At 37.9% G+C, this 15,006-nt stretch overlaps 1 protein-coding gene across 1 annotated transcript in view; it reads left to right on the forward strand.

The window, feature by feature from the left end:
* PRMT3 (protein arginine methyltransferase 3) overlaps window positions 1-15,006 on the forward strand; it is a gene marked incomplete at its 3' end in the record, with an annotated part of 65,208 nt that overhangs the window by 5,018 nt on the left and 45,184 nt on the right. Inside the window, exons 6-9 of the mRNA XM_080618504.1 lie at window positions 881-1,034; window positions 3,964-4,105; window positions 7,159-7,224; window positions 11,672-11,793. Of these exons, the coding sequence (XP_080474630.1) occupies window positions 881-1,034; window positions 3,964-4,105; window positions 7,159-7,224; window positions 11,672-11,793 (484 nt within the window). The remainder of the gene's footprint in view (window positions 1-880; window positions 1,035-3,963; window positions 4,106-7,158; window positions 7,225-11,671; window positions 11,794-15,006) is intronic.

A 15,006-nucleotide genomic window follows, 5' to 3' on the forward strand; every position in this document is an offset into this window, starting at 1 on the left:
GGATTTCATGTTCTACTAGATCAGCTCCTGCTCAAGCTTGTATGCTTTGGAGATACTAAAGGGTTATGGGAAGAGATGAACCTCAGAAATCTCAAGTATCTGTGCTTTGTTTCAGTCCCATGGACCAAATAGTCTTTCATTACTGAAAGGAATGAATATGTGGATTTTTTGGTTTTGTTTTTGTTTTTTAAAGAAGTCTTTTGCCCAGTAAGCTGTCAGTAACTTCTTACTACATCCAAAACTGCAGTAGCACCATTTTTTATGGACTGACATCTGTTAAAAGCACCAGCTGAATTTAGCAGAAGTTGAATGGGACCTAATGCTGAGCCTGGGTTTTGGTAGCTAAAAAGCAGTGTTTCATCTAGATTCACTCTGCTTATGCTCTTTTGAGTTCTGTGTGTTCATAAGCTTTATAAAACACCAAGGAACTTGCTTAAAAATCAGGAGTTATTAATTATTAAGAAATTTTAAATGGATATACTTTCCTACCTTTTGCTATTACCCTTAACAGCAGTTTTCGTCTCAGAATAATGTAACTGGAAAAATAGAGGATAGGACTGTAATTAACTAAATTACAGTCTAAACCTAGTAGCTCTTTTATCAATAATCAAACACTGGCATTTAAAGAAGCTTGAATTCTGGGTTTAATTCTGTATTTTTTGTGACTTTAGAGGTTGCTTCTAGCATACTTGCTCTTACCGAGTAGTACTGTGGTGTGTGGTTCATCCTATCAAATTTAGTGATGCCTCTTGTAAGCCAGACTAATTTTACAAATCATCCAAATATAGAAATAGCAACACTGCAAACATTGTATGTTTATGAGCCGCTGTGAAGCGACACATGACTGGTAGGTGATTTCTTTTTCTCCCCATTTCATCAGATATAGAAGATCTTTGTGAATCTGAAAACGTGTTGCCTTGTAATGGCTTAAATGATAACACAATGCTCCTTGAACAATTAAAACATGCAGAACACAGAGCAAAACTTGCAGAAGCAGCCTTGGCTGGAGCACAAGAGGATCTTCAAAAAATGAGGTAGTGTTGGACATGAAGTTTTGGTGTTTAAATTTGATGTGTTCTGTGTGAGATGCTTATGTTTAAAGACCAACAGAAATTGAAAGAAGCGATAAACATTTTGTAGGTGATTAGTTAAAGCTGCACAAAACCTGCACAAATTGAAAGAGCAAAGTATACTTAGGAAAGCTAAATAACCACATGGCCCAGAAACATGTATTTTGCTTCAGACCACTGTTTTTCACTTTTCCATTAGTCTTTTAGATGCAGATTTAAACATTGAAGATGTACACCACAGAGAAGAGTGAGGTATTGACAAATTAAATACGTGACTCTCAACATTTTCAGAAATGGTTTCAAACGATTGTTAGTCATGGAATCCAGTTACAATTTGGAGAAAACCTCGGTGAAATTAATAAACCAAGTTTTCAGCTACTTGTATTTTCAGTGCCAGGTGTAGATTCTGTTAGTAATTTGATGCACCGCAGCCAGGATTGGGAGATCCCCATAGCTGTACATGCTACTTCTAAATCTTGAGGTCTTCAAAATATGGATCGATGATGCTCATGGATAAAATGGGAGTATAAACTTCTTTTTGGGTCATATAGGATTAAGCCATGTACAAACTTGTCATTTCAAGATCACACTGATTGGGCACTGTAGAACTGAAATTGTGTTTAAGAGACTTGGAATATTAATTCATGTTCTTTTGTGGAGAAGTGGCAAAACCCTTGTTTTGTAAAAGACATCTGAAGATTCATTGTATGTTTTGAGAATAAACACTTGATGATACTAGAAACCAAATATACCGAAATAAATTCATGTATTCAGATCCTATTGGCTGTGAACAATTATGCCTGTAAAAAATGAACAGTTTTGTCTTCAGCTGGGTTTAACTTTTGCAAATAATACTTTGTAGCTTACAGCAGTTTTTCTGAGTACATAATGTATTAATCATAAACAATAAGAATGAAAGAAATTTGTTGCTGTACTTGGAAAACTGAATTTTCTTCTGTGTGTAGTCTTGTACTCTTGTTCCCTCTTTTATTTACAAGAAAGAAAAACTTTTTCAAGTAAGCAGTTGCAATTTCTCTTCAGCTCTAAACTTCAATCAAGCTTACATAGATTTCTTTTTGATGTTAGTATATTGAATTATCTGCTGTTGTAAAAGACAGCCTTTAATTTTTCTTTGTCAATACAGCCTCTTCAATTCAGCAGGGCTTGGCTGACAGTAAAAATAGCCAGATGTAGATGTGATGAAGCAGCACAGGTTTTAATTTTAGATAGATGAACCTGTTGCATTGTAGTAGTCTATGTGCTGTGATTCGTAGTGATACTGACTCGTGCTGGAGGTTACTCCACTGAAAGAGACTATCAACGGATGTTTCCTTTCAGGTAAACCTCTGCAAAAAAGTATATCTTGGAAGTCTGATGTGGAGCAAGAATAGTGTACAGAACCTTAATGTGCAGTAGCATGTATTTTCTGTCACTGTCCTGGGTTCAGCTCTAACAGTTATTTTTCTCCTTTTTACTAGCTGGTGCAGTCCTGTGTTTTCGACTTTAGTCTGAGAACAATGCTGTGGCTTAAACCACAACAGCCATGGAAATAGGTTTATACTGGTATGAAGCAGGCTGGTTGTCTGACTTCAACTTCTAGAGTTAAACAAACCCCAAAACCTAGATCCAGGAGCTTTGAATAGACTTCTAGTATGCTGAGAATTAAAAAGGGTACAAAGCAGAGACACGGAGCTGGAGGCCTAGTGACCTCCTGTTTCTCTCTCATCTCCCTCTCCAAATGGTAACAGGTAAATCAGGTCACCTTTGGCATTTGATGTCATAGAATCTGTTTTTTGTAAGTTTACATTTTTATCATTGTGATATTTATCTAAAAGTAAGGAAAAAGCAAACTGTATTGGTAAAGAGCAATATTAAAAATAAGATCCAGACCTTACGTGTATGTCAGCAGAACTAGGAGATTTTTGATAGTGACGAGCTTTTAGTGTGAATTTCTGTACCACCTTCTTTTTCCTATCCAAACTAGTTAAGCAGAAAAGTATTTGACATGTCAGGACTGAAATAGTGGTTTGGTTTGGTTTTGTTGTTGTTCTGTAAGGGTGGTGCTGTAATAAGATGCTACCTACAGCTTCTATACGTTAAGTTCCTATTGAAGCAAATATGACCACTGTTTAAAAGCTGAGCTTTGGTTGCCTTGATGTCATCTGGGATGCAAGTTCTGTTGATGTTGGACTGTACACCTTGCAGGAATACTGTCTGACTAGAGCACATTTGCTTTTTCTCACTTCATTGTGAGTATAATATGAGCTGTTTGCTTATTGTGAAAACAAAAAAAGCTGGCATACCTCTTGATTTGTGTATTTTGTCAGCAAAACAGCTTTGAGAAATGGGAAGAGAACATGTGTGTTAGGAATGCAAGGCTGTGAAGGAGCAAAAATAAGCTGCATGAAATTGAAGTAATACATAGGATTTTAAGCTGTGGTTTGTTTCCACCCAAATGCTTCAGTTTTAAAGCACTTTGTTCTACCTTCTACTAGTCGTGTGGTGTTGTATGGTTTGTAGTTCTTGTGCTCTTTGTATTGAGTCCCTGTCTGCATTACACAGCCTAAACCACATGTCATTTTGACCACTGTGGTACAAGATAATTCCTCCTTAAAACCAGAAATAAAGCCTGACTGTTTCACTACTGTTTTTTGCTGGTTGGAAGCAGAAAGCTTCACTGCAGGAGGGTGATGGACAGAGATCTGTGTGCAGCAGCCCAAAGGAGTCGGCAGAGGGAGGTTGTGCCCGCTCAAAGAGGGGCCCATTGTTGTCACAGCCCCTCCGCAGCCTGGTCCTTTGCCTCTTTGAAGCCCCTTCTCCCCCCTCTCACCCTTGCCTCCTTTCCGTGATCCCATAAACGATGTCTCAAGGGTCTATTTCAAACTGATTGCAGGCGATTTGCGCAGGATTTTGTGATGAACGCAGATGTTGGGAGCAGCTTGTCATCCAGTGCCATTGCAGACCTTCAGGAGGATGAGGATGGCGTTTACTTCAGCTCCTATGGGCATTATGGGATACACGAAGAGATGCTAAAGGTTAGAAAGTAATCTCAACTGCATCTTAGTAAGACTAAAGAGGAAAGATGGGATGAAGTGGGCTGTGTGCCCATAAATGTACTGCAGAGCAGCTGCATTTTTAACCCTTGCTATTCATGATAGGTTTTTTTCTGATAGTTGGGTTGTGAAAATTTTTAAGTTCTATTTCCTTTACGTAAATTCTGTTTACATGAAACATTAGGAACATAAAATCATTTACAGATATGCTTGAAGATAGGATATGTATAGCACAACCCTACCTTGCCAGAAGCAGCTTTTTCTGGGATGCTTAAAATATAAAGGATAAAACATGGTACAGTCAGTGAGTATTTTTCTGTAGCTTATATTTTCCTAACAATTGAAATTTGTTAGGAAAAGAACATTTCCCAAATATTGAGGTTTCCTGTCGAAGTGCATAAACAGAAATTGATGGTATTTGTACACATTTCAGTATACTGATAACATGACATTAAGCAGCTGAAAAAACTGTATGCTCCTTTTATGTGATATAGACAATTAATGCTTAAAACTCTTCAAAGGCAAGCGTGTGTATTCCCTTTTAACTTAAATACCCAACAAAACAACCAATCACAAAGCCCAACAACTTATGTTTGACTTGTAAATCAAAATCTCTTAATGCTTCCTTTCAGAAAAAGTATCATATTTGTGCAAATCATGAACAGTTTTATCATTTTAATGCAGAAATAATTAAATTCCTGCCTAATGTAGAGATAAAGTAGGGAGTTCTGAAGTGAATTTGTCCATGCAAGTAGCATACAAAGTTTTCTGTTTTGTAAAAAATTTAGTGGCAATATGCATGAATCTTTTAAGAATAGCATGAGGTTAATTTCGGGGCGGGGAGGGTGTTTTACTGAAGCACAAACATTTCTGCAGAAGTTGATATGTTCCCAAATGTGTAGTCTAGAGAAATATAATTTGTCTTAAAGATAAATAAGAATTACAGAAGCTTGGTTTTGCAGTGGTATAAAGGTGTCATTTGAGATGTTATAGGCTATAGGATGAAGCAGCCTTTCCATTTGCTAATATATTTTATAATTCTGCATGTCTGCACAAGGAGACTGGGACAAAATTGTATTTTATTGGTTTTCAGGAATGTTTGTCTGAATGCTTTTAAGACTTTTGACTTTTCTAAACATATGGAAACAATTGCTTTTTATCATCAATGCATTGCATTTTTTCACATGTGCTAGATATGGAATTTGATTTATGTATTTGTTGACGTTATATGAATACAGAGGCTTGCTATATTGAAATTATTAAGGAATCTTGCTGTAAGAATTTTAAGCCTGTTTCTGACACTGTTCAGTTCTTCACCTTTTTTTTTTTATCCCTTAGCCCTGCTAGTGATAGAATGAAATTTCAATTTGGGTGTTTCTTTTTTTCTGGAAATACTTCGGAGAAAGGGCAAGAGTAGTTTTACTTTACACTGCCCAAATGGCTAGTGTTTCCTTTGCTGTATTCTTTTGTTCAGTAATTTCTTGACTATCATCTTAATGATTTTCCTTAATGTGTTTTTAAAAACAAACCAAAAAAAGCATTACACTGAGTGAGAGAATGATGACGGTGAATAGAGACACCTGAATGACAGTGGCTTACTGGAGCAGCAGTGCATAGAGCAGAGACAGCAGCTAGAATTGTATTGATTAAGTTGGGGCAGTGCTGAGGCAGTGTGAGTGGGCAGGGTTGTAAGGCTGAAAGCTTTCCAGCTGACTGCATTTGGGATTGATGCTGAATGTTCTGATTTTATTTTATTTTTCCTAGATTTTTTTTGGTTGCTTCAGTAAATCCTGTTACATACTGCAGTAGAGGTGAACTGCTAAAAATAGTTGCTCCAAGTATATCGTCATAGGAAACCAGCTTCAAGGTTCACAATTTTTTATTGATGTTAATTATGTATAATTTTCAAGTACCATTTTCTAAAATAATCTGTAAGTGTTCCTTTGGGCTCTGTATGTATGTGAGATATTCCTCCCAAACATAAGACTGGATTTTAGGCTTTTCAAGCCTTAGAATAATTTGGTTAGTCTCCAGATTTTTTTATGAACATTTCCTTTGTCCTTAGTCTGTTTTGGATCTTGTTTTTCTAATGAAATAGACTTTGTTCTTTCTTACTAGAGGAAATTCCTTTAGTTTCTGTATTGCTTGTAAAAATTCTTACCTGCTATAGTAGAAAAAATATTAAGTATAAGCAGATGGATTTTACACCTCAGTATTATTTATAGATGTGTCTCTTCTAGGTGAAAATAGCTTCAAAATTTTCTTAGCTGTAACAGTTGAACTGCAACAGCAATTCCAAACCCTGTAGTTGGCTGTCAATTTGTGTACTTGCTGATGCATATGAAATCAATGTTTTAATAGATTACCTTGCATTGAGCTATGCTGCTAGCTTTCATATACCAAGGTACTGTAAATGTTTAGTTCTATTCTTGAAAATGTTCCAGCTTTTTGGGTTGTATTACAGTTAAATTTATTTGTTTATTGTACTGGGCTTTCTGTACAGTTTCAGTTACTAGCTTGGCATGAGGTTTGCTAGTTTACAGTTTGTTCAGAAATAAAAAAGTTAATCTGATCCGTAACTGTGGTGTTTTTTTTTTTTTTTTTAAGGAATCTGTGTGTTGTAGGATTATCAGAAAATAAAATGAAACAAGTCATTGTATGAGCTCACGACCCCAGTTTTTACCATTGTATAGAAGGTGGTTATGTAAAGTTGATGCAGTATTGCCACACTATTACTGCTTTTCCTGGAAAGTGGTGGAGAGGTATTAATAACTTTGAAACAAAATCAAACACAGCAGGCTGGGAAACTGTAAACCAATTTCTTATTTTTCCCCCAGAGGCTCAGCTGGCTTATTTGCAAGGAAAATAAACTCTGGGAAAATATTGTATGGGAAGTGTGATTGCAGAGCCCTTATAAGTACAGTAGCCACAAAACAGCTTTAGGCCAAGTTGAAAAGCAAGTTTTTCAGCATTTTTGAACAACATGCTGTGCCTAGGTAGAAAAAGTGAACCCTTTTTTATTCTTTAAATTGTAGGATAAAGTGCGTACAGAAAGCTATCGTGACTTCATCTACCAGAACCCACGTATCTTCAAGGACAAGGTAGGTGGAATAGCTCTGAGAATACAATAATTTCTGCTCTTTATTATTTTTTAAGTGGTAGAAATCCTTCAGTTTGGCTACTTCTTAGCTTTGGGAATGGAATACCGTGCTGGCAAGATTTGATTTAATGTCCTCTGGCTTTATGAGGTGGTAGAGTGCTATTCAGCTGCTGGAGGGTGCACAGTGCTGATAACAGAAGTGCTGATCACTGTTGTCATTGCTCTGTATGCCATGTCGAGGTGTTCATTAATTATGTTGGTGGGGTTAAGCTGAGCCTTTCCTGCCTAGTATATTAAGTGGGATCTACCTTAGAGGGCCTCTTTACTAGTAGTAAAACACAAATTTGTGTCTGATATAGTACAGACATTTTAGAAGCACTGTGTAGTTAGAACTCTGAGTTTGTTGTGATTTGAGTTACAGTGAGCAACCTTCTCTTCTGGATTAGCTTTCCTCTACTTGGTGCTTAGCATTCTTAAGCTGCATATGGATATTTCTTAATGTGAAACCAGGATGTCTAGGCTTATGGAAGGCAGTCATTGTTGATTTTTATTTTGGTGTTGATTGAGACTTTATTAGTAAGTCATAAGGCTTCAGAGTAGTTGTGGAAGTAATAAAAGTGCACCCATCTGATAATTCCTCAGGAATTATCTGGGAATAGTGCTAGATAAGGTTTTGTCCTTGAAGGGAGGTATTTCAAGGTAGATAGTGAATACCCTTTGTATGGGATAGGTAGATAGTGCATGCTCTTTGTCTTACCTCAGTTTTCTGTCAGCAATTCCAGCAGAAAAAAATATAAGGAAAATAGTTTTCTTCCTTTTTTGCTTCAATCCGTGTCACAAGCCTGTTTCTACTGAACATTTCTCTTTAGTTATAATGAGAGAACAAGCAAAAGTGTTGGAAAAACATTATGCTGTCAGCTACTTAAAAGATGCAGGTGACAGCACAGGTTGGCAGCACATCCAACACAGCAGAAAGATCAATAAAAGAAAGAAAATTTTTGTGGGAGAAATTTAGTTTCACAGATGCCCCTAAAATTGGTAAATGCAGGCTTTTACAGTGTGAGGCTGATCTCATGGAATGTGTGGAAACCCATGGAAACTGATTTCTGAACTTGGTGTTTTTACAGCTATTTGGATCAACATCACCTCAAATTCATAATGTATTAGTGTATTGAGGCTGAATGAAAAAAAGGATTCTCAATTGCTTTGAGTTCCCAACCGCTTCCATCTAGGTGACCAGTGACCCACTTAATTTCTTAAGATCATCTAGTTCCAACTCCCTGCCATGGGCAGGTATGCCTCATCCTAGACCATGTCACCGAAGGCTCTGTCCAACCTGGCCTTGAACACTGCTAGGGATGGAGCATTTACCACTTCTCTGGGCAACCTGTGCCGGTGCTTTACCACCCTCACAGGGAAGAACTTCCTTATATCTAACCTGAACTTCACCTGTTCGAGTTTAAACCCTTCACTGCTTGTCCTATCACTACAGTCCCTGATGAAGAGTCCCTCTCCAGCATTCCTTGTAGACCCCCTTCAGATACTGGAAGGCTGTTATGTGGTCTCTACACAGCTTCTCTTCTCCAGGCTGAACAGCTCCAACTTTCTCAGCCTGTCCAGGAGGTGCGCCAGCCCCTTACCATCCTCATAGCCTCTTCTGGAGTTGCTCCAACTTGATATGCTGTAATGCAGAATATATGGGATTTTTTTGCAGAGATCTAGCTTTGAAGTGACAGTTGTTACAGACTTCTGAAGGAACTGTTAAGATGGTTTGCTTAGTTTATATATTGTACTATGCTCTCAGAACTGTATTAATGAGTGAAGCTTTCAACTTGAGGAAATCGGCTCTCTTCCCTTCACGTTTGATGTCAATTAAAAAAAAAAAAGTGAGGACAAGTCTGATACTGTATTTCCTAGAAGTTCCATATGGTATTCCTCCCTAGAAAACAATGGTTTTTTGTGTTTCTCAAAGAACACTTGTGTGGTGGGTTGGGAAGAGCTTATTCAAAGAGCTCTGTTGGTCATACTAGCTTTGGATGCAAATCTGCAGTATCCCAAAGAGGTGTAATTGTGTGTTGACAGATGATAACAGAATATCTAGGCCTGCTTATTATGCATACTTTATTCAGAACCAGCCAATTTGTTCTCTCAGTTTTCAAAAGTAATCACCAAACCTTGAATAAATCCTGCTTGCTGTCTTTATTTTCTACCTCTCAGATATACTTGAGATGAGGACAATTCAGGTTACCTAGCCGGAGTGGTTGAGATGGCCTTACTCTATAAAAGGAAATGTGATCCACTTTAAAGCAAGAGTATTTTTTGATGGAAAAAGAATTGATTAGAGAAGCACTACTGCTGTGCTTATTTTTTGTTATAGAAGTCTAGGCAGGCATCAGTGCCATATTGATGGGGAAAGGACCAGTTTTTGTACATTGTTCCTACTAAAAGTTCATTGCTGGAATTAATTTAATTGGTGGAAATACCTGACCTCCTGTTTTTCTGAATTTGAAATAATTTTTTTGTTACTAGAAGTAGAATATCAGTTTTGGTTAGACTGCTTGGAGGGGTGTAGTGCTGTAGTGAGTTACGGTATAGTCAAATGGCCAGTCCAGGCTGCTCCAGATCTCTGATGGGAGGCCATATGTGATCACTGCAAGAATCCGTTAGCCATAGACCCTTGACCTTAGGCTAATTGGTGATCATTCTGCTTGTCTTTCTGTTCCTCAGATGTTTTGCAGCTTGTGTATTTTCTCTCCTGTGCCTTTTTCTCCACTCCTATCCCCTGCCTAAGGCCAGATGAGTTCCATCTGGGTTTTTAAGTGACCAGGGCAGCTGTCCAAAGTGGTGTCTGTTTTGGTTTTTTTCCAATTTGTGGTGATTGCTCTCTTCATGCAGTTGTACCTCCAGATCATTCTTTAACCTAGGTCTATATTTGGCTCTGATTTCCAGCTTTCATGTCTCAGCAATTTTTTTAACTGCCATAGGTAATGTGTTAGAATAGATAATGCTAACGGGTGTGAGATTTCAACAGCTGCTGAAACATGGATTTTTACCTTCTATTCCTGGCTACAGGAGGCTTCAGCCTACGGATTTCTGTAGCCATTACATATGCATATGTAACTTGTGAATGAGTTGTAAAATTGACTCCTATTGGAATGTAGCTGCAAAGTGGAACAAATAACTCTGTCCGCAACTTTCATGGCCAGCCTCTACAGAAGGTGCTATAAAAAAATCATAATGCTTTTTTAGTCTGATTCCAAATTGTAAGTTGCTCTATCAAGGCAGGTGGTGGTCAACTCTTCGGTCATTGCTTCCCAGGACACCACTGCAGAAGCTTACTTATACTGTGCTGCCAAGGATAAACAGCTATTTTTATTCATGTTGGCTTCAGAATCATTGTTCTGTATCCAGCATTAGAACATAGAGACTTGTACACAAGGGAAGGTAAGCAGACCTGGTGTGTAGAGCCTTCAAGTACTTACTTAAATATTATCTGTCAGATGGAATTTAAAAGTGCACCTGCGTGTTTTTGTTGTGCCAAAGCAAGCAAATGCTCAATAGCTCATAAGCTAGAAAGTTTGTCAGAAGGGTGTATTACTGCATTGATATATTTTGTAAAATGGGGTTATAATTCTCAAGTGTGGGAGTGATTTGATGAGTTCTTTGGAAAAAAAGAATGAATGTAATAAGCTGTGAGGACACCTTTTACTGGATGCTGTGCATCTCCTTAGAGAGGCAGTGAAATAAGTTTTTGTTTCCAGTGAACTACTTTTATGACTAGTAATTCTGACTCAATGTCATCTTAGAAATCTTCTAGTAAGTTTTGTTTACTCTCATTTAGGTCTCTTGTGTGGGAAAAGTCTGTCTTCACAGTTTTGATTCTGTTAATGCTTAAATGCTATGCACAATATGAGTGACTACATTGTATTCAGGAAACTGATTTTCATATTTCAGAACATTTTGGGGTTTAGTGCTTAGAATTTTTTAACACATGAGTAATGTGTAACTATATTAAGTAGAAGTCCAGCAGTAAGAATGCTGATGATTGTTAGTGATTCACTGATTAAAATTGCTCAGGTTATAATTTCCTTTTTTTCCTGTCATGTAACTTTTCAGTTACTGCCCAAATAATTGCTTGTGATAGTTTCCCATGCGACTTAATGAATCTGCAACTGGAACTAGTCTGATTCATTGTCTATCTGTAAAAGGTAGTGGAGGGTGTGGAGTTAGAACTGCAGTTTCATTTGGATATCTCTGAATCATAGAATCATGGAATGGTTTGGGTTGGAAGGGACCTTTTAAAGATCATTTAGTTTGAATGTAATAAGACTTGATGCTGCCTTTTGTTCCTTCTGTTAGAGTATGGTATCTCACTGATGTAGGAAGATGTAGGAAAATCAAGCAACTGAAATAAGATGTTTTTTTTTACCTCTTTTTATTTGTTTCAGGTGGTCTTGGATGTTGGCTGTGGAACTGGAATACTCTCCATGTTTGTTGCCAAAGCAGGTGCAAAGAAAGTGATTGGAGTTGACCAATCTGAAATCATCTATCAGGCCATGGACATCATTAGGTAGGAAAAGTTCCAAGAAAAGGATGGTAAATAATGCTGTAGAAAGTTATTAAAACCAACCAAGCAAAAAAAAAACCAAATGCAAACCCATTTTAAGAGCATGCACACATACACATGCATGTTGCCTGCGGAGTCGCTGAGAAAAGTTTGTTTCTGTCAAAAATGTTGAGTGCCATGTAAACTGTCTTGGAGTAGTATAGGGTTAAAGGGGCCCTGGGGGAGTGTGTCTGGTCCATCCTTCTGTGTCAGAGTGAGTCATAGCTGGCCCAGGTTCACCTTCAGAAGATAACTGCCTCTTCTGTCTAAACTTCTGTGGGAAGTGTCTCATTTGACTAGCCTCATTCTTTGTTTTAAACTAATCATAACTTCTGTTGTTTCAGTCTGTCTGTTACCTCTCATCCAGCCTCTGTAATAAAAGAGGCTGGCTCTGTCTTCTCTTCACCCTTCTCCTAAACAGAGGCACACGCCAGCCCTTAACCATCCCTTCTTCAGGCTGAACAAAGCTAGTTCTCTCAGCTTCTCCCTGTGTATCATGTGCTCCAGCATCCCATCATCTTGATGTCCTTCCCTGGACTTGCTTTGATATGTCAATGTGTTTCTTGTACTTGGAAGCCCACAGCTGGCCACTGTGCTTCCAGATGCAGTTTTACAAGTGTCAAAATAAGGTGAGGTGAAAGCTCACTTTCCTTGACATGCTGCTGCCCTCTTGCATATCTGACAGTAGACTCCTTTTGCTACAAGGGTCCACTGCTGACTTATGTTCAGTTTATTTACCAGGCCCCTTATCAGAGCAGGAACAGTTAGCAGAGCTGATTTCTGATCAGCAGGATCCCATCTGTACTGTTTCACTGGGTTATTCCCACTGAAGTGCAGATCTGCACCTTTGCCTTTGGACCTCTGAGGTTCCTGTCAGCCCTTATCTACAGTCTGAGATCTCTCTAAATAGCAGCCCTACCCTCTAGCATATCAAGTGCTCTGCTAATTCAGCATTATCCACAGACTTGCTGAGGGTGCATTCCGTCCTATTAGGTCACTGGTAAGAGTGCTAGTTGGTATCGGAAATAGCACTGAACGCTGAGGGACACCTGTGGTACTTGGCTACCAGTTAAACTGTGGACTCCTTCTCTCACTTCTTGTAATCCTTATGGTCTAGGCAGCTTTCTTCCCATCTGATGGTTTGTGTATTCACTCCGCATTTCACTAATGTACCTGTAGAGGATGTTAAGGGTGACTGTGAGTATATGTCAAAATGAAGCAATGGTACCTGAAAACGTAGGAAATATTTCCTAGCATGAGATAGGAGAAAGGTAAGGGTAAATGTGTACTGTTGATAGCTGAGGCATGTAGCGCTTTTTGTTGTGGTTGTTTTTTGTAATAGCAACTGTGGAAGAGAAAGTCCAGGTAAATACCGAAGAATTTGGGAGTGACAGTTTTTATCCAGGCTGAGGTTGTACAGAAATAACGTTGTCTTGGTAGAATTTTTGGGTTAGTTACCACTTCACAGTAGAGATGCAACACTGCGCATTCGGATACTGTAAACTTATACTATTAAATAAATGCCTGTTTAAGAAAAGTACCATGTTAAGCGTTAGGTGCAACTTAGACTCAAATGCTTTTGGCACAAGAACTTGTTCTCTAAAGAGAACTTGTCTCAGGAATCTGTGATATCTCTAGAACAGTCACAAATGTGAAATAGTGTTTTATTTCTAATGTACTAGATGACAAACTTAGGATTGTTCATTCCTTCAAACAAGTGCACAGAAAGTCCTTTACGTGTTACTACTTAGAAGAGAATAGAAGTATCAGCCAACATGTATTATACTTGGTGAGGAAACGAGCAGGCCTTTAAGAAAAGCAACAAATCAAAACTCTTAAACCATTAAGAGTGATGAATTGCCACTTGAAGTACACAGTGAACCATCAGTGTAAGGTACACCTTGATAGATGCCTTCTGCTTTAAAAGATTTAATTCACATTCAAGTCTTCTGTTCATATCAAAATTATTTATATTTGTTTTGTTAAATCTCCTTTTCCTAAAGGAATAAAGCTGACAAACCTGTAACAGAGTAACAAATATTTATTGGAATACTAAACAGCTCTGTAGCTTAAAACTCTCTACTGCAGTGTGCTTCCACAGTGATTCCAGTGTGTGCCCAAAAGAGCTTTTGCGCCTCCCAGAATTCAGAATCATTTCGAGCATGTTCATGACTAGAAACAGAGCAACCGATGTGTATAAGTGAACTGGAGTAAGTGCCTGAGTGAAGTCATTATTTCCCAAGGTTACACAATAAACTTACCTGTAACTAAATGCTTGCCTTTTTCTTTTAACGGCTGCCCATAAAATTTCCAGCACACTGAATGGGTTGATTTTTTTTGTCATTCATCATTGTTATTCCAGAACAGAAAGTTGAATTATACTTCCTAAATAGCATTTGATCAGTTTTTCCTGCAGTGTGTAAACTACATAGGTTTGTTCAGGGCTTTTTAATACCTTACAATTGAAAAAAAGTATGTAATGAATTTGTTTCCTCCTTTGTTTTAAATTATGTCCTTGTGTGTGGTCATCTAGGAAGTTATCCTGGAATCTTTCTGTCCTTGAAATATGGTTGTGGGGGATAGCTCTTTAGCATTTTATTTCTCACTTAGAACTTCAGGGTTTACTTCTGTTTACTGTGTTAAATATGATATTAGTGATAAAATGCTACTCTTCTTTCAGAAAACTGTCTCATGTAGAGTGGTTAATTGATCTTTCCAACAGCCCACATGTTCAAGTAGCCCTTTGACCCTTTCCTTTGCCTCCCTTCATTCTGGTTGTTTTCCCATTGTCTTCTAGATTGAATTTTTAATGTGATTACCAGTCTGCCCATTCAACATTCTGTTGAAAGCCAGATAGGCTGTGAGAGTAAGATATCAAGATAGGGAGGGAAGGGGCAGAAATAACAGCTGCCATAGAAAAATAAATTTATTGGATGGAAATACATTTCTGCTGTCACTAAGAATAGCTGTTGTGATAATGGTATGTGCAAGACAGACTAATATGGTTTGCCAAGAAAAATATACTATATTTCAAGCATTTACGTATTTAGTAATTTCACTGTCATGCAGTTTTTGTTTAAAAAGGTGTAGTCATATCACAGTACCTTCCTCTTTACACAGGATGGTGGTACCCTTTCTTGCGTATGAGGTGTAATACCTGATGACTGCAGTTACTAA

Source organism: Psittacula echo (assembly GCF_963264785.1).
Source record: "Psittacula echo genome assembly, chromosome: 5".
NCBI classification, from domain to species: domain Eukaryota; kingdom Metazoa; phylum Chordata; class Aves; order Psittaciformes; family Psittacidae; genus Psittacula; species Psittacula echo.